General features: G+C 43.1%; 1 protein-coding gene across 1 annotated transcript in view; it reads right to left on the bottom strand.

The window, feature by feature from the left end:
* Window positions 1-26,015, bottom strand: part of XYLT1 (xylosyltransferase 1) — a 315,876-nt gene extending 289,861 nt beyond the window's left edge. Inside the window, exon 1 of the mRNA XM_008173025.4 lies at window positions 25,661-26,015. Coding sequence (XP_008171247.2) covers window positions 25,661-25,906 — 246 coding nt within the window. The 5' untranslated portion in view covers window positions 25,907-26,015. The remainder of the gene's footprint in view (window positions 1-25,660) is intronic.
* Window positions 26,016-26,846: the final 831 nt, after the last annotated feature.

Here is a 26,846-nt window from a genome sequence, read left to right as displayed (position 1 = left end):
GAAGATTCCCTTTGGACATTTAACAGTGGCAGTGTGACCAGTCATTGCTAAGTTAACTTTCTGATTTATCTGGAGTAATAAAAATAAAGTCATCAGCTATATTTCCTCAAACACATGGGATTTTGTCTGAAGATGAGATTCTAATTGTACCTTCTTCCAACATGGTCTCTTGTGTTAGCCATCTTGGATTATTACACAAATATTCAATTTAAGATTTTCTATTTGCCTGAACAGGGTCAATCAAATAATTTTTAACAGTCATTTAAAAATCTTACTTTTATACCTCACAGTGACTTCAGTGTAGATTTCATGAGGTAGAATTTAATTCCAGGTGAAATTCACCTCTGTGCAGAGGGCAGTACGAAGGCCTATACATACTAACTTCCTATTTAAACCTTAATTTGAGGGCTTCAGAGTGATGCACAGGACTGGTACTGGATCTCTGCACAGGAGTGAATTCACCCATAAAGCAAAAATGGGATGAAATCAAATGTATATCAACAATGGTGCTGGAACTAGGGGTGCTGAGGGTGCTGCCGCACTCCCTGGCTTGAAGTGGGTTCCATCATATACAGGGTTTACAGTTGGGTTCATTGGCTCTCAGCACCTCCACTATACAAATTGTTCCAGAGCCCCTGTATACTAAATCAAAATGGCATTCAAGGGGAAGAAGTCAGATATTATAGATCAGACCTCATCAGAGAAGGTTGTGTTAAAGACATAAAGCCTGCAAAAAGAACTGTATGCTTATAAAATAAACCATGAAGTCTGTCCAGGTATTCATTCATTCTACCAACAAGAATACTTACTACTTCAGTTTATGGGCCTTTTGGTTGTCATCTAAAGATGAAATCATGGTAACACAAGGGACAGAGTCCTGCTTCGTTTTATTTATTTATATATATGAAAGCTGATACGAATACTAGTTTTAAAAGGCTTTTATAAAGGAATATATAATTAGTTAATGTTTGCAAACAGTATGTAAAGGCTATGTTTGAAGACTAATAAAATGAATATTAATCTTTTCTTGGTATATTTCCCTTATTTATGTGAAATAATGAATGTTCCAGAGTGTCAAGAGCTTTGGTCAAGCCACTTATCTGCATTATTCAAGATCTAAAAGTACTGTGGTTTTATATTAAATGTGTAGCATTTGTGAAGGTTTCTGGTTTCACAGATAAAAGCTGCATGCCAGAAGTTTACTTCCAGTTGGAATATGCTATGCATTGTTTACATAGGTATTTTGCAGAGTCTGCAAAAAGTGCACAGTGCACCGAAGATTTAAAAAATTGTCTGCTTTTTCTCTTGAACAAAATTGTTCATTATGTGCATACAGGGAACACAATGTTATGTAATGCTCAAAGCTTAATACAAACATCCTCTATTCAGGGGGAAAGAAAAATAATTAAAAGGACTCCATGAAAATATGACCTGTGGAAAATTATAATTTGGAGAGAAGTGACGAAGATACCAGTCTGTGATAACAGTTCTCTTCTGTGCCACTATTATTGTTCTTTTAGAGAACAAAAGAAAATATCTGTTGTTTACTGAAGACCCCATACAACAATTTAACCTCTAAACATGTGATCAGTCCTTGTGCGGGCAAGTAGGGCGTGTTCCGCTGCATCACGGGTGGCCGAAGTTCAGCCCTGCAGGGATCCTAACACAATTCTGGCAAAGTGCTCAACACAGCAGTACAATTGTTCACTTATGTGGCCCTCTGCACAGCAGCCATCCCACAGTGTAGCAGCTGAGCATTCAGTCAAATGTTTCCATGTGTTGTCGCCTCAGGTTATTAGAAACAGTAGCAGCAGTGAGCTGAGCTCAGCACAAAGTGGAAATAAAGGAAAGTTTTGCACCAAAAAGGAATCTGGGATGAAAACTACATTGGGCAGAGTTTGCAAATGGTAAGCAGGCAATGGGTTGAAAGCAGAGAGCAGCAGCCAGTCTGAGACAGTGACACCTCTAAAATTCTATTTGTAAGTACTGCATGAACCACATACATGCCTTAAATCCTCCTCCCCCAGTCCCACCTTATGTCTCTGAAAGACACCAACACAGTCTAAAATAATCACTAACCCACTTAACACACACCAACTCACACGAAAGTCCAGTGAAATCATCTTGACAAAAGCAGGAACTTAGATTCCATTGTGACAAACGTGGTGAAAATGATTAGACAGAACATCCCACAAAAACAGTCCATTCACATTCTTTACAACTAGCCTTGAAAGTGCTAACTGTACTAAAGGGATCTTCAAACGTTTTAGTATCCATTCCTTAGTTTACAGCTCCTATACCATATTAATCATCCCTTCAGCTTAAATTTAGCCAAGACAGCCATACAAGATGGTACAGTCTTGGGTACGCAAGTTACACGGGCATAATAGGGTCTCAAGTTAATTTATAACAGGATTTCATCTGATTTCAACTCTGATCATCCAACATACATCTACAGACCTTATACTGACCCAAGGATCGTAATCTCACAATAAATAGCCCAAATGATGAAAAATGCAAGTTATTTGCACCAGAGAAAGAAAAGTGCCACAGGCAGGAAGCCAGGATGCAGATTTACCAGGTTAGCAACAAAAAGAAACACAAGCAAAAAGTTTGTTTTCTAGTCACTAATCTTTTGTTTGCAAATGTTTGTTGATATGCATTATTTACAGGATTGTTTAGATCATATCATAGCAAGGTTTTAATGTAAGTTTACAGTTTAATGAAAGTTTCATCCGGCCATCGTGCAACCCTGAGCCTGATACTACTCTCATCTAACAGGAGTAATTCCATGCAAGTCACTGACATTACAGCAGGGTAAACCAGTGTAAGAGCAGAATCAGGCCCAATGTGTTTATAGCAGTTCCACAAGGAAAATCAGCTTCTTGGCTAACATAATATTGTGATCCTGTCATTTAAAAACATCAAGGTAACTGTCCAATTCTGCAGTCCTGTTCACTTAGTGGGAATTTTGCTTGAGTAAAGATTGGGTCAATGGATTGCTTCATATATGCACAGCAGTTTAACTTGCCTTCCAACATGCAGCTGGCTAATGTCTTTAGAAGGTATATTTTTCTGAAGTGTGTCACCAGCAAGGAAACATCTGTTTACATTTTGTTTAGTCAGTTCATTTTAGCACGTGAGTGAAAATACAATTGCTTCTTCTCAAGGGCTTAGTGAATTCAACAGCTGAAAGTGAGTAAAAATCTGAAATTTCTGAACACAATAAAATGGGGGCGGAGGCAAAGAGATTTCAGCTAAGAAAGTCAACAAAACCCTGGCATATTGTGGGGATGTACAAGAGGTCTGACATTCATGTTTGCATGTGGAAACAGAAAGACTTGATAAAAAAATAACATAAAATAATGAAAATAAAAGGAAAAGAGGAGAGTAGAGCAGCGCGTGCTTTTCACGAATGGCAAGCTAACCTTGGGATATGAGAAATGTCAGTTTCCATTGATTACATGAAGCCTGAGCACAGATTTTAGACCACAGATGTGTGCAGTCCCCTGAAAAATTATGCTGATTACAAAAATATCAGAAAGAAGATAAAATGGGTCCCCTTCTACCCACCACTCTGAAACAGAAGGGAAATAGAAACAGCTGCTGCTGGGCCAGCCAGGCAAAATTATTGCCGCTGGCACTAGTACCTAGCTACTATTCAGAATTACTCTCCTGATTTGGGCCATCCAGCCCACAAAATAAAAGTCAAACAGCCGTATATTTCAGTGTAGATGGTGCAATAATTTGCACTTGAGTCCCGCACTAGAGTTCTGGGTACTGAGACATATTGTTTTATGATGAATTCATATCTGTGCATGCTCCTACGTGATGCTGTCAAACCAAGCAGCACAGAACACACTAGCACAGCCTTGCCCGTGCAGTGTAAATTCAGGCAACGCTGTCTCTTCTCAACAGGTTTGGGTTTCCCTCCCCCCCCCGCAATTTTATTCTCTCTCTCTGCTTGCTCAGGCCAGTGCTTCCCAAATACCAGATTAGGGAGATTTTCACCAGTGTAACTTCAGCAATATTGTTACATTGGTACAACCCCCTAATGTAGACACACTGAACCTGCAAAAAAATGGAGCTTGTGTATCAATGCAGTATTTCTGCACTAGAGGTTCATGTCTGTGTAACCACATTAATGTAGTTATACCAATGCAAATCTCACTGGTCTAGACAAATCCCTATAATGTATTTTAGCTACATTAGCCAGCCTTTTTACAACGCTCTCTGCACACAACCTTCTCCTACATATCCCCCGAGTGCAAATGTCAAGCAATTAACACTCCTTATACCATCCAACCCATCTAAATCAGCCTAGTCCTCTAAAGAAATAGACAGGGATGTTCTGCAGAGGTTGCACCTCCAATACAGTAACTTTAAAATCTACATATTTCTGTGCTCCATGGGTAACAAATGCTAAATACACCTCAGTCCACTGCCGGGGGAACTTTTACTGCAATAGAATGGGATGGGTTAGATTTGCACCATCCCTAGTCAGCAGACGTTTGCTGTAAACCAGGGGTCGCAAACTCAAATGACCACGAGAGCCGCATGAGAACTAGTGCATTGGCCTGAGGGCCACATCACTGACACCCACGCCTTGCTGCCCCCAGCCCCGCCCCCACTCCACCCCTTCCGTGAGGCCCTGCCCCGCCTCTTCCCACCCCTTCCCTGCCCCCATTCCAACCCCTTCCCTTAAGTCCTCACCCCAACTCTGCCCCCCTCCCTGCCCCCAGGGGGTGCAGGAGGGGTGCAGGATGTGATGGGGGCTCAGGGCAGGGAGTTGAGGTGCAGGAGGTGTGCAGGGTATGGCAGGGCAGGGAGTTGGGGTGTGGGGTGCAGGATGGGTGAGGGGTGCGGCAGGGGGTCGGGGTGCAGGGTGTGGCAGGGGGGGTCAGGGCAGGGAGTTGGGGTGCGGGAGGGTGTGGGATGTGGCAGGGGTCTCCGGACAGGGGTCTGAGGTGCAGGAGGGGTGCGGGGTGTGATGGGGGCTCAGGGCAGGGAGTTGAGGTGCAGGAGGTGTGCAGGGTACAGCAGAGGGCTCAGGGCAGGGAGTTGAGGTGCAGGAGGTGTGCAGGGTACAGCAGAGGGCTCAGGGCAGGGAATTGGGGTGTGGGGTGCAGGAGGGGTGAGGGGTGCGGCAGGGGGCCCAGGGAAGGGAGTTGGGGTGCAGGAGGGGTGAGGGGTGCAGCAGGGGGTTGGTGTGCAGGGTGTGGCAGGGGGCTCAGGGCAGGGAGTTGGGGTATGGAAGGGTGTGGGATGTGGCAGGGGGCTCTGGACAGGGGGTTGAGGTGCGGGGTGTGGGCTCCGGCCCGGCACCGCTTACCTAGAGCGGCTCCGGGGTGGCAACACCGCGCACCGTGGCCAGGGTAGGCTCCCTGCCTGCCTGCCCTGGCCCCGCTCCACTCTGCTCCACTCCAGAAAGCAGCCAGAGACCCCAGGGGGCGGGGAAAGGCACTATGTGCTGCTCTAGCTCCTCCAGGTACCTCCCCCAAAGCTCCCATTGGCTGCATTTCCCCATTCCCAGCCAATGGGAGCTGCGGGGGGCAGTGCCTGGAAGCAAGAGCACAGAGCCCTCTACTCCCCCCACCCAGGGCTGCAGGGACATAGTTCCAGCCACTTCAGGGAGCGGTGTGGGGCTTGCGGCGCCATGGGGTAGGCAGGGGGGCGGGGGGAGCTAGGCGGGCCGCATGAAAGAACCCCATGGGCCGCGTGTTTGAGACCCCTGCTGTAAACCCATATTATAGTTTGCCCAATGAAATGCACTGAGATAATTAGAGATGTTTATTCTACTTCACTAAGATAGGAGTTTCACTAGTTCAGAGCTCATTCTAAGCAGGTTCTAATACGTATCACTTCTGCAAGCACTAATTCATCAGTACCTCATCAATATGTAAGTGACCCTGCAAACAGGACACAAATTAATTCTTCCTTAGTGGCACTGACAGGACAAGCTCTCACCACCTCCTGGCAGAGGGAGCTGAAAGTCTGACAGAACAGAGAGCAGCATCTTCAAAGAGCAGGCTGGTAGCAGTTGCCCAGCCAGTCCCATGGACTAGAAAGGAGCAGAAGCAGAAAGGACTATGACAACCAACCTTGCTGTCAGATCATGCCAAGACCTGAGCTGTCATGGGGACACCATTTCAGACCAAAGGACCATATCATTATTATTATTTGTATTACAATAAACCCATGGGCCCAAACTTGGAGTCCCATTGAAATAGGTGCTGTACAGACAGACGATAAGAGACAAATCATGCCCTGAAGAGGTGTTAGAGAAAAGAAGTACTATAATTCCCATCCTACAAAATGGGAACTGAGAGAGAGATCAGCACGTGACTTGCCTGCGATCAGACAGGAAACCTGTAGCAAAGCTGGGAAGTGAACCTATATCTCCTGAGTACTAGGGCAGTGCCTGAACCACAAGACCATCCTTTTTCTCAGGACTTGTCCCCACTAGAGTTTTCTTCAAACACGAATTAATTGACTGGCAATTAACTCACATTAGCTAATGCGCTGTGTGTACTACTCTGAACACTACCCAGCTTCAGGACACCAATGTTCATGGTTTACCTTAACACTGGCTGAGCCCTGGCCAGACCAGCACAGACCAATGTGCTGGTAGCTAACTGGCAATCAATAAACTTGAGTTAAATGCTAGTATAGACTAGCCTAGTGGTTCTCAACTTATTTACCATTGTGGGCAGCATGTGTGTTACGTGGGACGCATCTAATACTACCTGTATGGCCCTGAGGATGTCACCTGGACTGCAGCTGGGTACTGACTGGGCCGCAAGCAGCCCATGGGCCGCAGGTTGAGAACCAGTGGTAGCCCCTGAAAGCGATGCAGATACCTCAACCACAGTGACTGTCTGAAATCTCACTCCACTTGGCTTTGATAAAAGCTGTGAAGGGTTCAGCTGGTGACCACCTCACTGAATTCAAATTAAGCAATTGTTAGATATGGACTGGTACTATTTAAAAAAAAAACCACCAAAATGTAAAGGTATGTTAAGTGCATTTAAGCTGAAATGAAAATTTCCATTAAACCAATCACAGCGCAAAATTCAATGGGTATTACCGTCTGCATGAGAATCGTTAGTAATGCAATATGATGAAACCATTAACACAATGTTTTAGAAAGATGTTTGTCGAGGTCAGCAAAATAATTAACAATATGCTCATTCACCTAAGAAAAATCTTCTACATTATAAAATTATATTTTTCAAAATCATAAAAATGCAGTGTCATTGTTGGAGAATGACTGCACAGTTCAACAAAAAAATGTAGCAATTCTCTGTAGTGATTGGAGTTAAACAGACACTATTTGTTTGCCCATAAAAACAACCTCCATTTGAGAATGCAGAGCAAGTAAACAAACAAAAAACAAAGTAATGGGAATTTTATATAAATTTTTACACTTTAATTTATTTATAAAGGGAAACTGTCAGATGAGATTTACCCAAATTATAACTTTTGCAGAAATAATATTTTACAAAATCCACATATAAATCAAAACCATTTACAATTATTCAATTGCTTTTTTTTTAATTATGGGAATTTTTTAAAAAATGGTATTTTCCTTTGCACTATTTGTAAACAAAACATTCCTTCCAGGTGCTTTTTCAGGAGGACCTGAAAGTGAAACTGACTAGAAACTAAAGATAAACAAACAAGGGACACACTAAAATCAGTCAACTTTCACTGACTAAAGCAAAATACAAATGGCAAAACCAATGTAAGTTAAACCAGTTTTTAAAAATCATTTCAGTTTTAATTACTTAATGGGAATGACATTGTGTTCTTAAATATATGATTTTTAACCTGCAATATTCCTTTAAGCATATTTCTGCCTTGATTTGTACCTGATCCTGCCAGAGACCAACCACCCTGAACTCCAACAGCTTTACTGAGGATGGTCAGCATCTTTCACAGACAGGCTCTTAACACTCCTTACACCTCAGTCCTGCAATGAGCCCCATGTATGTAGGACTGGGGACCTTCATTTTGTATAAGTGTCACTAAAGGTAATATTTCATAATGACCCCCATACCATGTTGATATAGATTAATGATGATCAACATTTGGGTCAATATTAAATAGTGAAGCCAAGATTTTAGAAAGTGACTAGCTATTTTGCATGCTTCAGTTTAAAAGAGCATGATTTTCAGAAAGTGATGAACACACACTCTCCAAATTCCAGGCCCCTTTAAATTAGGTGTGATGCTGGTAGACAAGGTGCTAGCTCTTGCAAAGCTTTAGGGCTTAGCCAAGCACTGACAAATTCATTGCTGGAAACCAGTTTGTTTTACCTGGCTGTTAGTATGGTTAAGATGGGTATTGGACTTATCACAATGCACTAAGTCAGTGGCTCTCAAACTTTTTTTTACTGGTGATCCCTTTCACATAGCAAGCCTCTGAGTGCAACCCCCCTTATAAACTAAAAACACTTTTTAATATATTTAACACCATTATAAATGCTGGAGCAAAGCAGGGTTTGGGGTGGAGGTTTACAGCTCGCGACCGCCCCATAATAACTCGTGACCCCCCGAGGGATCCTGACCCCCAGTTTGAGAACCCCTGCGTTAAGTGTATAGACTTTATGAAATGCTTTTAAGTTGCTGCATGCGTTAATCTCACTTATCTTTATCACCTGCTATAGGTACTATTTAAGTTTTTGCCTTGTAACTGTAAAAAATGTTTGTGCTGAAATTATAAACCCAGTCAGAGGCCTATCAAGAAGGCCTATCAAAACAAAATGGGCCATTGTGGGACATCACAATACAAAGACTTCGTTAATTGCTCCCTTGCACCCATGAAGAGGCTACATGCTCATGCCATCAGTTTGAATTCTGGAAGAAGGAAATAAAAATAGCTGACATGAAAATCTGTCATTTCTTTTGCTGTTTTGACTCTCAGAGGGTTGGAGCTATGAAACAGAAGCAGAGATCCCCAGGATCAACCTGGTTTAGCCCTGAAAGAATTCACAGCTGACAGATTACTACTCTGTCACCTTTTGAAACCACAGACTGTAACTCATTTGTGTTTATATATATGTTTGCCTGCTTTAATAACGCTCTCTTTTCTTAGTTAATAAATCCTTACAGACTTTACTATAGAATTGGCCACAAGCAGGTGTCTTTGATACTAATCAAAGATACAAACTGACCTGGGATAAGTGACTGGTCCTTTGGGACTGGGAGTAACCTGAATATTTTGTGATCTTTGGTGTATAGCAACCATCTATCACTACTAACTCGAGCTTGCCTGGGTGGAAGATAAACTGGAATGCTCAAAAGGACAGTCTGTGACTCCATGGCAAGACTGCTATAGTGCATTAGGGGTTCACATTTGTTACTGAGTTGGTGAAATTTAAATATAGAACGTACAAGCAGTTTGGGGTCTCTGCCCAGCTTCTTGACATTCTGTCCTGAGGTTGGCACTAATGGTTGTGAGCCAGTCCAGGCAGCGTGACATTAAACACTCTTGAAAAATCTTGGCCTAAGGCCCAACTGTATAACTCCTACTTACACAGGTGAATGTTTACTCCTGTTAGTAGTTGACTTCATTGGGACTACTAGAGGAGTAAAGGCTCACCAATGTAAGAGTTGCAAAACCATGCCCTGAACATGCTTCATCTTCGTAAAGACACCAAACATTCACCCATGGTACTTTACTCAAGAGGAATTAAAAAACCCACAGTATCCATACATGATGGTGAAGTTACAACATAAATGGTGACAATGGACTTTAAATACATAAATTCTGCTGTAACTCAGATCCCATGCACCCCAAGAGTGCAGATGCATAAAGCACGATAACAGCTGTAGGAAATTTTTTTTTTTTTTTTTTTACAAAACAGGAAATACACTTGCAAGCCATGCAACTTCAAGACAATAACAAAGCACCCTACAAATGACAGTAAAGTCAAATCCTTTGTGCCTCATTATTTATTGAGGCAAGTTCATAAGCAATAATGAAAGGGAAAAAAATAAAACTGCACAAGTGCATTTAACAATCATTCATCCAACAAAAGAGAAACACTGATTCATAAAGGATCATTAATATTTACTATCTGACAGAGAATCAAAACAGAGTTAGCTTTTCAATTATATTAATCCACCTTCTATCTAACTTGCTGGGCAGTTGTGTTACCAATATATTGGCCCAATCCTTCCCAAAGAGTCAATGTCACAACTCCCGTTGACTTCAACCAGAGTAGTATTGGGTTCTATGACTAGCCAGTAAAACTAACACCAGCAAACAAAAAGAAATCATTCAACAACAGGGAGGAAAATAGACACAATTAGATTAAATAAACCCAACTAATACTTGAAAACAAATACTTGTTAATAAGCTAAATAGACAATACCTTATATGGCTCGATCCAAAGCCAACTGAAGCCAATGGGATTGTGAATCGGGTTCTTGATGAGAGTGGAGTTTAGCTTAAAGCCTGATTGAAATTAACCTGTCTGGAAAAGGAAGATATCCACCTCCTTTAGGCTAAACTGGACATGGAATACAGAAATTCAGTTAATTCCAGGCCTCACAAAATTCCACAGAACCCTTTATTTTATTTTCTTCTGCACCCTCCAGAAATAGACCAACAAGAAAATCTTTATAGGATGTTATCTGACTGATTATGACTCATTATGAAATTGTAGTGACAGTTCAAAAAGCACGCAAATGTTCTATCACTGGTGCATATCTTATCTCCACACTATTTCAGTACACAGTCCTTTCAAGGACCATTTTAACTTTAAGATCCAAATTCTCCTCTTGGTTAGGCTGGTGCAAAATAACTTATGGATAAATTGAAGGCACTGATGTCATAGAATTACCCCAGATTCACACTAGTATAACTGAGGAAAAATTGCCCTAATGGTCTTTAAAAAAAAAAACAAAAAAACACAAAATGAAATATCCTAATGATGGCACTTTTGCAGCATGAGTTTTTCTGTCTGACAGTGATGGCACCAAAAAGGGTAAATAAAATAATCCAATATTATTGATTTAAATTTTCAATGTAAAAAAAAACTACTAACTACTACTGGGTTGATGGGTCATTTTAACCTGAAGAGCCCAATCCGGCTCTCAGTTATAAGCCATGTGAATAACCTGTACACAGCTGTAGGATTGTGTTTCTAAATCACTATCCCAAGGGTGCTTAGAGCCTGGAATAGCTGCTTTTTCTCACCTGTTCTTATAGATCCAAAGATATAAAAAAAAAATGCTCAAACCGTCTTTGACATGAAAACTACCTTTCAGTCAAACTTTGCAATGGGGAAATGTGCATAAACCCAGTTCCACAAGGGCTCTGCCACAGAGGTGCCGCTTGCTCAAAAGGATTATATCGTAAGCCTACCCAACAAGCAAATGAAATCTTACCCTGTCTCTCTGCCAATTATCCCTCAAAAATGATGATCACGTTTAATGATATATAATGAGATGTGTATCTGGAGAACTACTGCGGTAAGAATGGTATAAAAGTCAAACACCTCAAGAGTCAGATTTATTCAAGTTTTACATTGGTTGTACAATCACAGAGCTCATACAATTGTACTGCTGCCCTGGAATTACTACTCTTCCCAAGCAAGGAAATCTTGCTCTGCAACTCAGGGCGCTAGCTCTGCCCCTTCCTCAGTTTCTTGGCTGGTTAGCTGGTGAGATGAACAGCTAGGGGAGGGAAGCAACTGCAGACTCCAATTCCCCTCCCCCCAGCCTGGGGTTACTGTGGCAACCCTATTATCTGGCTACCCTAAAGTAAGGAGCAGTGCCTTCTACTTTGCCTCTGCTAAGCTAAACTGCTGCAGGTCTAGGTCAGGAAAATTAATTTGAAGAGAAATGAAGTACAGCACCACCATTCCTATTAGTAGGGGGAGGGAAGATGTGGTATAACCACAAAACTAGTTTTTTATAAAATGATCATATTTGAAATCCTATTTAATAAATGAACAGGCCTTTAATCAAGTTCATTCATTTATTAAATGGAGCCCAACAGAACATTGTAATAAGCTAGCTAGTGTGCATACCTAGTACTTTTCTCTACTAAGTAGGATCATAACTGCTCAGCTGGTACCATGGAATCTATACTGCTACCTTGCCAGAAGTTGGGAATGAGAGACAGGGGATGGATCACTTGGTGATTACCTGTTATATTCATTCCCTCTGGGGCACTTGGCATTGGCCACCGTTGGAAGACAGGATACTGGGCTAGATGGACCTTTGGTCTGACCCAGCATGTCCATTCCTATGTACTGATGGAGAAAAGTTTCCTTTAGTTCAAATATTATAGGAGCCTGGGCCTTGGAGGAGGAGCGCTGAGTTCTATCGTCACTGCTTGCAGCATGCAGCATGGGAACAACCACGAAGAACCAGGTGACTGTGGGTTCGTCACAGTATTTTACCACTGCAGCGCTGTAAAATATTGGGCCTGATTTTGATCACATTGCGGTCAACAGAAAAACTCCAATTTGGAGCCGGAGCAGGTCCTTTGGTATGCACAGGAATTTAAAGCTTCCTCCCATAGGGGAGTTATGCAGCCTTTTATTCTACAAACTGAAGCAGCAGCACACTGGCAAAATATATGGGGGGAAAACAAGTGAGACTCCCAAGAGATGCACATGTGACATGAAAAGGGCAGAGCTAGGGCTCTAACTATTTTAACAGAATATAAGGTAGGGTTTTTTCCCCAGTACAGTTAGCAGCTCAGTCTGAGAGCAAACTACAGTTATAATTATCACCATAATTATTATTTTAATAAGAACTAGTGACTTATCAAAATATTACAGTCGAGATTTATACTTCTCTCCTGTGAGACTGCCAAAAAGGTAACGGATTCTTCACTGCAGAGGTACTATTGCTCTTACAGTATGTGCTGATCGCATCTCAAAGATTCTATTTATGCAACCACGCTACTCAACTCAATTAAGTGAATGCCTAACTTGAGATACCACAGCAGTGTAAAGTATTATTATTCTCCTGGTGTCCACACTAACAGCTTTGTTTACTCCATTTACATTTCTTCTGCTTGTTTGTGCTTGCTTCATACTTTAGGCCACATTTTCAGAACTTGGATGCCTAAAGTCTCACACCTGGATCCATATTTATGTATTTAAATGTCGGTTTCAGGCATCTAAATCAATGTAATTAGGTGCCTAAATATGGATGTAAGTCCACAGCTGTAACTACCAACATTTGAAAATTTTAACCTTTGTGTGTAAAAATTATTTGCTATTTTTAATCTAACACTGAGTATTTTTGCCATTGGGTATATATTACTTTGATGACAGGGTATTTTTGCACACAAATTTCCAACATTAAGATGTCCCCACTGGCAAGCAGTTCTTGCAGGGAGACGCAATTTAAGGGCCTACAATGAGTGGATTGTCATTTAGCTAGTTACTGACTCAGGTGAGGTACAGGGAAAACATTCAACACCCAGGGGGACTACAAGAGGACTAAAAACCCTGGAAATATCTTAGGGTTTCTTCCAATCATAAAACAACATGAACCTCAGAGAAATTCAGAAAGCATAACATTAGGAAAAGTAAAACCAAAAGTCAGAAGTATGCAAAAAAATTCTCCAACTGCAACCACACAAACCAAAAAATTTCATCTGAAGGATGCAACCAATCAAAGGCTGAAGTTTGAAGTTTGACTATCCATGACCCACAGACACAAATTTTGGTTAAACTAAAACTAGACAGTGTCATCCTTCTACTTAGAACTTACTTTTACAAAATAAAGGCTCCATTCACTAATTCTCTCTACTAATATAACAGAATACAGAAACAGCAGTAATGTGAAAATAGAACATACTGAGGGAAGCATTCAAGATTTGACCTCAGTGACAACCATGCTCTGTTTTTCTGGCTATCTACTTTATAGAAACAACACTCATTTACTCTAATTCCATTACCAAAAAAGCCAATTTGCACATGCTATAAAGAGGGCCATAAATAGTTTGTCCCTCAGAGGAATCCACTAATCTTCTCTAAAAATAAAGAGTCACATGATAAGTGTCCCATAGTGACCCTTTCAGTACTTGACACAAAAGGATGAATTGAACAGTTACACAATGTGTAAATCATAACAGCATTATGTGGCTCTCAGTTTTTATGGCTGCTGAGTGGGAGGGGCTGCTCCCTTCACTCACAAATTAAGGCCCCAGTTCAGCAGGGAGTGGAGTTCTGGAACAGCCTTCCAAGTAGAGTAATGGGGGCAAAGTCTTCTTTCAAGACTGTGCTTGCTAAGTTTATAGTGGGGGTAGTAGGATGAGGTTGCCTACAATGGCACTTGGCCCATCCGCGACAGCTATTAGCAAATATTTCCAGCAGCCAGAGACGGGGCACTAGATGGAGAGGACTCTAAGTTGTGAGAAAGAAGCCTCTTTAGCATGTCTGACTGGTGGGTCTTGCCCCCATGCTCAGTGTCTAACTGACGGCCATATTTGGGGTCAGGAACGCATTCTCCCAGGTCAGCCTAGCAGACATTCTGGGAATTTTTTGCCTCCCTCTGCAGCATGGGGCACAGGTCACTTGGTTTGATCTAAAGTAAATGGTGGAGTCTCTGTAACTTGAAGTCTTTAAACCAAGATTTGAAAACTTCAGTGACTCAGCCAGTGGTTATGGGCCTATTACAGGATGGGTGAGGTTCTGTGATGTGCAGGAGCTCAGACTAGATGATCATGATCATGGTAGCCTTAAAGTCTATGAGCAGGGCACCTAAGCACCTGCCTAACAAAACACAATAGTTCCAGAGAAGTGTTAGTCCCATGGAGGTCAGTGAAACTACCCTTGTGCTTAAAGTTAGTCATGTGCTTAAGTCACTTGTTGAATCAATGTGTAAGAGTAATATTTCAAAGCAGTTCGAGCAGTAGATTTTATTTCATGTATACTTGCTACATTTCTATTCAGACTGTATGCTCTTCAAGGCAGGGACCTGTCTTCCTACATGACTGTAAAGTTTCTAGCACACCGATGGCACTCAACAAATGAATATTTCTTCCATGTGGGCCATTAATGTGAATTACTTGCACTGATCCAAGAGAAAATAGTGTTCTCATTTTTCAATGAAAAGAAAGAGAAAAATAATAATTGTTTGATACTATTATTATAAAAATTATTACATTTGCAAGGCCAAAATTCTCAGATGGTATGAACTAACATAGCTCTGTTGACTTCAATGGAGCTAAGCCGATGCACATCAGCTCAGAAACTGGCTCAGACTTATCTGAAGATTTCTAAGCATTTTACAAGTAGGAATTAATTGAGACCCACAACGCTTCTGTGAGGTCCGTGAGCTTGAGTCTACTCGTTTTACAGATGGGGACACTGAGGCACAGAAAGTTCAAGCTAAAATTTCCAAGTGTGACTATTGTTTTTGGGTGGCCCACCTGAGACGCTTTGAGCCTTAGCACTCAGAACTCCAACAACTAAACCATGGGACTCGCAAGTACTCACCTCCTTTGAAAAATCAGACACAAGGTGTCTAAAGTTGGGCACTCAAAAATTGAAACATCCAAAATTAGGATCCTCTTTTGAAAATGAGACTGTAAATGCCTTGCTGAAGATGACACAAAAATGTATTGGTAGACATGAAAACAGAACCCAGGGCTCTGACTCCTCGTCCCATGTTCTAACACTTTTCTTTTCAACACAGTGTTCTGTGGTGCAGTGTCAAAGCCTAAGAAGGGACTTAGGAGTCGAAGTGCCTGAGAATGGGATGCAGGCACGTTTGAAAATTTTACCCTTATAAGTATTCTCTATTTCGGCAAAAATTAGGTTGCTTGTTATTTGGCGTTCGCAGTATTTTAACACTTTAAATAATGAGCTTTAGATCTGAAGGATTTCCATAACAGATTATTTTCAAGCAGGAAAAGAAACAGGGACACAAAGCAAGGCTCTCTCAGAACCAGTGAGTCCATCTACATTGGTTAAGCGTGGAACTACTAACTAAGATATCTTGTAAATAACCTTTCATGGGTGTCACATTTACATCTCATACCACCAATCTCCACTGAGCTATGACTAAGCAAGTTAGACAACCAGTGAGAAAAACTGTGGGGAAAAATACACAAGTAAAGGACTTGATCCTCCTCCCATGACTGAAATCAAGGCAAAATTCCCCTGGAATCTAATGTGTGCAGGATTGAACTATAACTACATAAAGAAAATCAGAAGCAATTCTGATTCAAATTCATCCTCAAGATCAGTGTGTGACTATACCTGCAAATTATGCTTACTTCTTGCTTTTATCTAATCTTATCTAACAGCTCCTGTTTCACTATCTAGCACTATTAAGATGGATCTGAAATCTCCACTTTGTATACTGCATTTTCAAAACAGAAAGGGAAAAACATTTTGGAAAATATTTCTCAATATAGCCCCAAAAAATGACAGATAATGAGGATATTTTATACTGTACTGTAAAGTAGCCATTTGCAATACTCGATGACAAGCAAATGGGATTTGTATACGTCTCCTTTACAACAACTGGTTTTCCCTGGTAAAACAAGAACACAAAGTGGCTTTTATTTCAAAGGGAACATCTGCAAAGACCTATCACATAATAAAAAATAATCAAAATAATCAATGGTCTGAAAAAGACGTCCCCCGACAACCCCAATTAATAAAAATCTATGTCATGAAAAACTTTCCCAGATCCCTACAGAAAAGATGCTTAATGAGATCACTACTACAAGAGTCCATCAATCTAATCTGGCTCTAATACTGTTCTTAAATAATGTATACATTAGTTCCCTGTTACTGAAAAGATTTGTTTGTTTTATTAACATGTGCCTTGTTAAGTGCTAAAGCTTTGTAAAATGATTATGCAGTTCTGTGCCTCTAAATGTATTGTTTTCCTCCTTTCTCATTATGAAATGATTAGTTGTCTTCACTGCCCTTTTGAATTGTTATTAAGGTTGTACTTTGGTGTTATTATCCTTGTGATAACTAGTGAAGCTGTGGTTAATGGCCAAGTCAGTATTTCCATTATGGACCCATTCTTTAGGAAATTTATAACTCTGCCATGTCAGGAGAGAATAGGGGAGCAGGCCCACTAAAAGAAATTGGGCTGAGTGCTCCTGTTCCAGTCCGGGTGGCCAATTGAGAGGGCAGGGCAGCATCTGGGAAGATATCAGAAGCCTGCGACTTAGTTAAGAGCGGCAGGAGCAGACTGGTTCAGTTAGAAAGAATGCTTGATGTCCTCCAGTCAGACAGCCAGGACTGACGGAAGGCAGGAAGGAGCAAGAGAGGGAGTTATCTGCTGGCTCTGAGCCGGAATCAAGAGCCAGAGAGCTGAAGGGAGGGGAGAAGCTGAGAGGCTTACCCACTAGTGTCCTCTTGCTGGGGATCTGGGCCCAGAAGAACCAGGAGAGGCTCCCAGCAGAGAAGCTGAGAGAATGCTCTCTAGGAAGAGCAAGTTTGTGCCTGAGAAGGAAGGGCTGGGTTGGCTGTCCTGGTGGAGGGACAAAGGACTATGGATAAAGAGTCCAGATCTGGTGAAAGACATCAGGCTGGTGAGACTTGAGGATATGCCATGAGTAAAGGGACTGGATTAGATGAACTCTTGAGGTCCCTTTCAGTCCTACGGTTCTATAATTCTATGCTTGTATTGGACTTACTGTGAACTGAAGAGGGAAACTGAGGCAAGAGGCCATTTGCTGGGCTGCCCCAAGGAGGCCTCTTGTTTACATAAGGCTAATTCTGCTAACCCCTATTCTGGTGAGCTGTCCCACTGGAATCAACAGGTGTGCTCACATGGGTGAGGGGTCACAGGATCTGGAAAAAGGCTAATGTAGTGCCCATCTTTAAAAAAGGGAAGGAGGAGGATCCGGGGAACTACAGGCCAGTCAGCCTCACCTCAGTCCCTGGAAAAATCATGGAGCGGGTCCTCAAGGAATCAATTCTGAAGCACTTAGAGAAGAGGAAAGCGATCAGGAACAGTCAGCATGGATTTACCAAGGGCAAGTCATGCCTGACTAACCTAATTATCTTCTATAATGAGATAACTGGCACTGTGGATGAGGGGAAAGCAGTGGATGTGTTATTTCTTATCTTTAGCAAAGCTTTTGATACGGTCTCCCACACTATTCTTGCCAGCAAGTTAAAGAAGTATGGGCTGGATGAATGGACTATAAGGTAGATAGAAAGCTGGCTAGATCATCGGGCTCAACGGGTAGTGATAAATGGCTCCATGTGTAGTTGGCAGCCGGTATCAAGCGGAGTGCCCCAAGGGTCAGTCCTGGAGCCAGTTTTGTTCAATATCTTCATTAATGATCTGGAGGATGCTGCACCATCAGCAAGTTTGCAGATGACACTAAACTGGGAGGAGTGGCAGATACACTGGAGGGTAGGGATAGGATACAGAAGGACCTAGACAAATTAGAGGATTGGGCCAAAAGAAATCTGATGAGGTTCAACAAGGACAAGTGCAGAGTCCTGCACTTAGCACGGAAGAATCCCATGCACTGTTACAGATTAGGGACCAAATGGCTAGGCAGCAGTTCTGCAGAAAAGGACCTAGGAATTACAGTGGACGAGAAGCTGGATATGAGTCAACAGTGTGCCCTTGTTGCCAAGAAGGCTAACGGCATTTTGGGCTATATAAGTAGGGGCATTGCCAGCAGATCGAGGGATGTGATCATTCCCCTCTATTCGACATTGGTGAGGCCTCATCTGGAGTACTGTGTCCAGTTTTGAGCCCCACACTACAAGAAGGATGTGGAAAAATTGCAAAGAGTCCAGCGAGGGGCAACAAAAATGATTAGGGGGCTGGAGTTTCTGAGGAGAGGCTGAGGGAACTAGGATTGTTTAGTCCGCAGAAGAGAAGAATGAGGGGGGATTTGATAGCTGCTTTCAACTACCTGAAAGGAGGTTCCAAAGAGGATGGATCTAGACTGTTCTCAGTGGTCCCAGATGACAGAACAAGGTGTAATGGTCTCAAATTGCAGTGGGGGTGGTTTAGGTTAGATATTAGGAAAAACTTTTTCACTAGGAGGGTAGTGAAGCACTGGAATGGGTTACCTAGGGAGATGGTGGAATCTCCTTCCTTAGAGGTTTTTAAGGTCAGGCTTGACAAAGCCCTGGCTGGGATGATTTAGTTGGGGACTGGTCCTGCTTTGAGCAGGGGATTGGACTAGATGACCTCCTGAAGTCCCTTCCAACCCTGAGATTCTATGATTCCATGATCTGGTGCTTAATTTACATCAGACTGAAATTTAGCGTAAAAATGTGCAGGTCACATTCAAGCTCATTTAAGCCTTTTAGACCTAAAGAAGTCAGAAAAACCATTGCTTTGGTAGTTTTTGCTTTTCTCCTCCAGCTGTATCGAAAGCTGCATTTCAGAACTGGAATTCACAGGGCTGTCTTTTTGAACTCATGTTTGCAACTTGGCACTGTGGTAAATTCCCAATTATTGTTGTCTGACCATCTTTCAGCAGCATCTTGATATACCCATCTCCTGCTCAGATAAAAATGGGGGGGAGGGTCTTTTCTCTCAGATAAGGACCTTGCTGCCATTGCACCCTACTTCAGGGGACACTTTAAACCCATTTAGAAACTAAAGTTGGTGCAGAATGCAGCAACTCACTTGTTAAGCAAGGTATCTCACCATGATCATATTACACCAGTGCTCTACAGTAATGTGTATGGGCTGCCTGTTCATTTCTGTATGGCATTTAAGGTGTTAGTATTAACTTATAGAGGCCTAAATGTCTTGGAAACTACCTACCTAAGAAATGCTCTCTCATCCCACTGGCTACTATAGAGGTGATCAGCAAAGGTGCTCAAAGCAAGACCCCACACCATCCCCCTCAGTATAGAAGGGAGAAAGCTGCTGCCAGCAGTGTGTTCTTATACAATTTCTTAAATATGGTATACAGCATTTCAGACTAATGATTGAAGACATGCTTTGATCCTACAGTATAACACACCACCAGGCAACAGTTACATTTCACTGCACTGACATATTAACAAAGTGCTGGCATTTTTACTTTACTATCTTATACACAAGAATGAAAACCCAATGAGGCTGTATGACACATGACATTAAAGGAAGTCATGCAGCCCACATCAGATGCTTTCAATAACTGGTTCCGGGGAAGAGGCCACAGCTGGGTAATGTGAGTGCATCCACTGCAATGCATAACTGCATGTCAACTGCATGCAACACTGAGCGTGAGCTAAAATTATAGCAGAAGTTCCCCTGTCACATTCATTTCATCAGCACCAGCCCCAAAGCTGAGATTTGCATTCCTTTCCTTCCTTAAGGCTCATAATGCAGAATATCCAGCAAGACACTTCCACCACCACTACCAAGCTGAATTTAAAAATTCTGTTAAGAATAAACATTACACTTACTCCGTTCCCGCAAAAAGCTTTTGCAATGCCTTTCAAAGAAAATACCTTTAAATAAAATCAACCCTTTCTCAGACAATAGCATAATTATTATTTGGTATCAATTACTATATATATATATATATATATATATATAATTTTTTTTTTTTTTTTTTTTTTTGCTGAATGCATAAAGCTTCTGTAAATAGCCCTGAATGGATGTTAAAAAAAAAGATATTGTTACAAGTACCCACTTAAGTCAATGTTACTGATATAATTCACACTTCTTTAAAGACATCCATAATACGATTTAATTAAACGTGAACAACAGCAGGAAACTGGCTTATGAGTAATGAAAACGGCAGCTGTAGCTGGCTAGGGGATCTAGCACAGTAAATTTTTTCACTTGCAGAATAGCTCAGTTCAAAATTATTTCTTTATGCCAAGTTGGCAGTTTGCATTTAATTATACCCAGGTACAATGGTAACATTTTTACTATAACGCAGTTTTTTTCATTTTGCAAGTGAAATTTCTTATTATATGTATCTGATGGCATTTAGAATAAATCTAAATACCCCTTAAACACTTGGTTCAAAAATAGTTTCTTTTCCTACAGAAGTAGATTACCAAAACCCCACACTATTTACCTCTTAGTGTTTGATTCAGTACAATAAAATAAATGTCATTCTTTAATACTTGTATATATTTCTGCACGCTGATCAGAAGCCAAAAAAGGAGGGAAAATTAAAAATAAAGATTTTAGCCATATGTGGCAATATTTGGACAGAGCTTTTGGAAGTTCCACCTTCAGCAAATGTCCAAAATATTTTCTATGCAAACATTAGAAAATAAGTTGGATCTAATGTACAAGTGACTCTTGCTAAAAAGTCTAGAGATATTTTTAATATGATTATGGTCTCTCCTGGAGGGAGGAAAAGTGATCAACGTATCCACTATTTCACACAGATGGAGACATTCAATTCTTCCCTTTGGGCACATCAATGAGTATTTTAACACTAGTGTCCAGTTAACAGACTGAATGAATAGTAAAAATAGTCTAGAACAAACTGCATTCTGTGCTCTTATGATTAAACTGAAAAAAAAATAAACGGAGAGGATATATAGTACTTTGAATATAGTACTTTGTGTCAAAATCTTCTTGAAATGGGTAAGCCCTAGAGTTGTTTGGGTATAATGGAGCTACTGTAACTCAGGCCAGCCAACTTTTGAAAATATCCTATAACAAATTTGATAAATTTGATAAATGCAAACTATGGGAAATTTAGGCTGAAAAAGGAAAACCTAAACCAGCTCAGGAAGTATATAAATTGTGTTTTAAAATAAAAACAGAGCACCAGAAATTATGGGCCGGAGTTTTCTCCTACACAGATTTTAATACTGGTGTAACTCCATTGACCTTCACCTTTCTCGGCTTGTCCTCATCTGTCCCTCCATGAACGCAAGTTGACGTCGCACCATTCTATTTTGTTACAAGTACGTTCTTTCCATTTCTGGCCCAAGAGTTTTGTCATGGGATCAGCCCAGCACATTTTCGGTCTGCCCAGCGGTCGCTTGTAGTCTCTGGGGATCCAGAAAGCTTAATAGGGCTAATCCCTATATACCATGTGGATCAGAAACAGGTCCTATGTTCCTAAAAATTTCTTGCTAATATTTCATATCTGACATAAGCAAATGTGCACCCCTAAATATAAAGACAGTCATGTGCATGTCACTGAGATGAACAATGTATCTGTGGAAAAGACAGTTGTAGGTCAGTAGTTTGCGAATTTAGCCTACAAACTTCAAAGGGGTTGACAGAATATTAAGTAGAGCTCTTTATCTTTCATACTTAGTTTGATTTCTACCAGAAATTTGCAAAAAATCCAATTTGTGGTCCATCAAGCACATGTTTTAGTCATCAAATGGATGCTTAGTGGTTGTGTATACTGCTGATGAAGTAAGTGTAAAGATGGTCACCACTCTGAGGGGTGCCAAATCATCTATCCCCACACCGCATGTGTATATTGTTTATACAACATTACTGTTTGTTTCAGAACATATTTAAGATACTGTGGCATGGCTCAATGGGACACCCACTGGTTACTTAGGGTTTGTCTATGCTAGACCAGCACAGCAGCATCTGTGTCACTGTAGTGTAGACACCTCCTACATCAACAGAAGGGATTTTTCCATTGATGCATTAATCTACCTCTCAGAGAGGAGGTAAGTAGGTTGACAGAAGAATTTTTCTATCAACCTAGCTGCGTCCACACTAAAGGTTAGGTTGAGCTAACTACGGTGGTCAAGATACAAAATTTTTCACAGCTCTGCCATGTAGTTCGGTCGATCTAATTTTTAAGAGTAGACCAGGCCGTAGCAAGTGTAGGGATAATAAGTTCATAGAACGTGTTTACACAGCAGGTTATCTAAACCATGATTCAAAAGGAGCCGGATCACTCAGTATTTACGTCTTTAACGAAAGCAAACGTATAAAGGAATGACTGCTAATCATCAGCATAAAAATATTATTCTAAATATGCATATCCACAAATGATGTAAGAAGCACTGAAATATCTGTTTTAATACTGTGAGCATCACACAGCCAATATTTCAGGACTTTGTACAACATCAGCATTTTGAGTGACACCACATTATCTTCTTCACTTTTAGTAGCAAAGCTGTATGGGCAGTTCATAATGCTGTATTTTCAAGAAAACCTTGTGAGCTTTTTCGTAGGCTTCACGGTCTTATTCTTTCATGTTCCAGTACATGATGGTCTTATGGCCCCTTGCAGTTCAGAGCTCATAACAGGCATTTTCTCCACAGGACCGCAGGATGAGCCTGCCCCCTTCCTTTGGTTATACTAGGGGCACATAGGTGCAAACTTGTTTCAGGTTGACTCCTGGGCCTGAAAGAAGTCACAGCTGTGACTGTGCTTTAATAAATAAATCCTGATGTGACAACAACTAAATACAAGACTGGAGGGATGGGAGAAACAGCTTGAGAAAAAAGGAGGTCTGAAAACAGCGACATAAATGGAAAAAGAGAGCAAAGGGCAGAATACTAGGAGAAAGATGGTAAAGTCTGACATGTAAAATTTCAGAACACAAGTCATTAAAGTGAGAGGACTGTGTAAAAATAAAGCAAGAGAAAAGCTAATTTTAGTAAGCAGGAATTTTAGATTCTTTTATTTGGAAGCTGAAAAAAGCTCAACACACACACTGGTACAGTGTATTCAATCTTCCAGAAGACCGTCCCTGAATTTTAGCAACAGAACATTAATCTATTCTTATTACAGGGGATGATTTCATAAAACATACTTGTGGTTGGGACACCCACAGTCATCTATGAAGACAAGACATAGCTAACCCTAGACTCTTGCTTTCTCTCTTATGAGGTATACAGAGATAGAAATAGATACAAAGAGAATGTGCATATCTGAAAAGGGACAACGCAAAACTTCCCTAAATCAGATTTATATAGAAGTCTATTAAAGCAAAGCTCATAAACAAAGGAAGCTTCTCTTGAACTACAGAAAACTAAATACCATTTATACATAATGAAATACATTTTGGTCTTCATATTCATTTCTTTGGAAACCTATACCACTGCATGCCTGTTTGCAATTCAGAAATATAACTTTTTAAATTTCTAATTACTTTTGTGAAAATGCAGTGGTTCCAGGCTCAAGCAATTTAAATAGACATTAGAGAGTATGCAAAAAATAAAGAATTTAATTCTTAGTGGGCTAATAAATTATTGCATTAAATTTCACCACTGGTTGCCTGCTGTACCTGATACAGTTGTGCAATCAAGAGTAGTGTCAGTGTGTTTTTCAGATGCAAAAAAGCAGCATAGTAAAGGCCTTAAGAATGTATCAGTGAGATAACTACACCAGACTGAAGTGTGGAAGATTCAGAAAATGATGCATTTCAAAATATAATTAAGTCTCAAAAGAGGATTTCTAATAATAGAGGATCCCATTAAAGCATTTTCCTTTCTTGCTGTTTTATAACTAGGTCCCCTGCTGTTTGTTCACTTTCTTTGGGGAGAATTCTTGTGAGCCTGGTTCAGTCCCTAAGAGGAGAGAGACACTCAATAGCTACATCACTTTCTTCCATAGGATAGGAAAGCTACACTCCAAGGTGAAGGGCTCTAGAGTGAAGAGCAAGATCAGAGTCAAGATTTGAGGTGGAGAGAAACAAGCCTGCGGGGAGAAGGGGGGGAGGGGTTAAAATGTTACAGTCTCCTTTCCTAGAGAGGAGTGACATGATGGGAAAGCGGAGTCTAGTAGGTCTGTCTCCTGCTGCCAGCAGCCAGGGGAGTAGAAAACGCCGCTGCAGCGCTGTCTGCTCCTTTGTCACTTTCACACCACAGGAAACGTGAGTGACAAGCCTATGAGTACAACAAGCCATTCCCACAGCAGCGCCCAGCCAGCGCGCAAGAACCCTCATGAACATGAAACGATGCCCAATCAACAAGCACAGTCCCATTCCCACGACTGAAATCCTTAGAAAGCAGATTTGCAGGCATGCAGGGTGTACATGGGGGGAGGGAGGGAATGTTTAAAACAAATACGTCACTGTGATGATGTATAAATAATATGCACCTCCACGGACTGTTCTGAACAACCCCAGCACTGGTTAGCGCCAAGGAGGTTTCCTGTGCCTAGATCGTGCCATCTCAAGCACGGCTACTTCCAAAGGTTGGGGGTGGGAGCCTTGCTGGCCAGCGGAGAAATTACAACACATCGGTCCCATTCCGTTCTAACTTTGCAGGACCCCCACCTCCCACCCCAATTGCCACGGTTAAAGCGATGACTCCAGCAGCGGAGCAGCGTCTTTCAAAGTTTTCAGAGCGGCTCCAGGCTGGATCTTTTTCAATCAATTACCTGCCCGTGCCTTCTAACGGCACTTACAGCGCATGCACTGATCACGAAAACCACCCGGCGCCCATCCGCAGAACTTCTTGCCTTTCTCTCCCGACTGCACTTTAAAAGCCACCAGCAGATTTTCTCTTTCCCCCTCTCCCCCGGTCCAAGCCCTGGGGTTCTGGAAATGCATATCGCCCCCTCCCCCCGACGCAGACGCAAGAAGCTGCCCGAATGCCTCTTGCAGACTTGCAAGGGGCCACCCCGACCCTGCTGAGAAGAGTCGATTAATTACACCGCCGCCGCCGAGCTGGCCAAGTGCAAAGCGGGGGGGAGAGGGACCGGGGCGCGCTGCAGCCTTCGGGTCCCCCCGGTGCCAGGGTTGGGGCGGGCTGCGAATGGAGGTCGGCGGGCGTGGGGGGGGGGGCGGCAGCACCTACCAGCGCCTTGCTGTGGAATGCAGCAGGTCCTCTGCGGTGCTGATGCGCCCGGTGGTCGCTGCTCTCACCGGCGCCGCCGCCCCGGTCCCGCTTCTCCCGGCCGCCGCCGGCCCGCTGCTCCTCGCCGGAGTCCAGGCTGCTGAAATTCCACACCACCAGGGTCTGCAGGAGCAGCACGGTGAGCGCCGCGATGAGCGCCGAGTGCGAGCGCCGGGCCAGCCTGCGAGCGCACGGAGCCGCCACCATCTTCGCCGCGGCTGCCGCTGCCGAGCCCCTGAAAGCCGCCGCATCCGCCGCGGCGCGGAGTTTTCAGACGGGCAGAGCCAGACGTCAGCAGCGAGGGTGGGGGGAGGGAGAAGGCGGACGGGGGGGGAGGTGGGCTGGGGAGGGCGAGGGAACTGGGGAGGCCGGGCGATGTGGCAGCCCCTGGCCCGCAGCAGCCGAGGGGGCTGGGGCGGGGAGGGAGGCGGAGGCGGGGGAGACGGAGGAGGAGCAGGGTCTGTCTGCAGCCAAGCGCTGCTGGCACTGGGCAGCTCCATCCCGGGGGATGCTCCGCGCCCCCCCCCAACCCCACGCTCCCGCGGATCCACCCGCACCCGCAGGGCACCCGCCCCTCCGCCAGTAGGCAGCGCCGAGCCCGGCGGGGCGTGGAGCCGGGCAGCCCGCGCGGCGCGCAGCGAGCCGTGACTGCCATCTGCCGAGGGAAGGCGGCTGCGGCTTTCCCGCCGGACCCCGCCGGGGGGCAGGATGGGGCTGGGAGCTGCCGTGGGGCCAAACGCGCGGGCAGGGCGCCCGGCTCGGCAGGAGGTTGGGGGCAGCAGAGGCGGGCGGCGGGGCGGGAGAGCCCGGCCCGGCTGGGGGGGCGGGGGCGAGTGGGGCAGGCGGGGGCTCGGGAGGCAGGTGCCTGTTTGTGCAGGGCGGGCGCTGAGGGCGGCAGCTGAAGGGCAGAGCCCGGGCCATGGTCAGCAGGGAGGGGGAAGGAGGAGGCCGAAGGGGCAGGCAGGGTTGAAGGCTGCGTGCTGCACTATATGCAGCGCAGTCCCCTCCCCTTCTTCGTGCAGTGACTGGGGAACTACCCCCCTCTCCTACACATCAAGTCATGGGCAGGGGTTGGAGACCTTCCTGTCCCCACCATGCTGGTTTCTCTGGATTCTTAACCCGTGGGGCAGTTTTAGTCTCTTGCTAA

This window comes from Chrysemys picta, chromosome 10 (genome assembly GCF_011386835.1).
Source record: "Chrysemys picta bellii isolate R12L10 chromosome 10, ASM1138683v2, whole genome shotgun sequence".
Taxonomy (NCBI): domain Eukaryota; kingdom Metazoa; phylum Chordata; order Testudines; family Emydidae; genus Chrysemys; species Chrysemys picta.
Note: the sequence above shows the minus strand (reverse complement) of the source record. Positions and strands in the feature narration are given on the sequence as shown.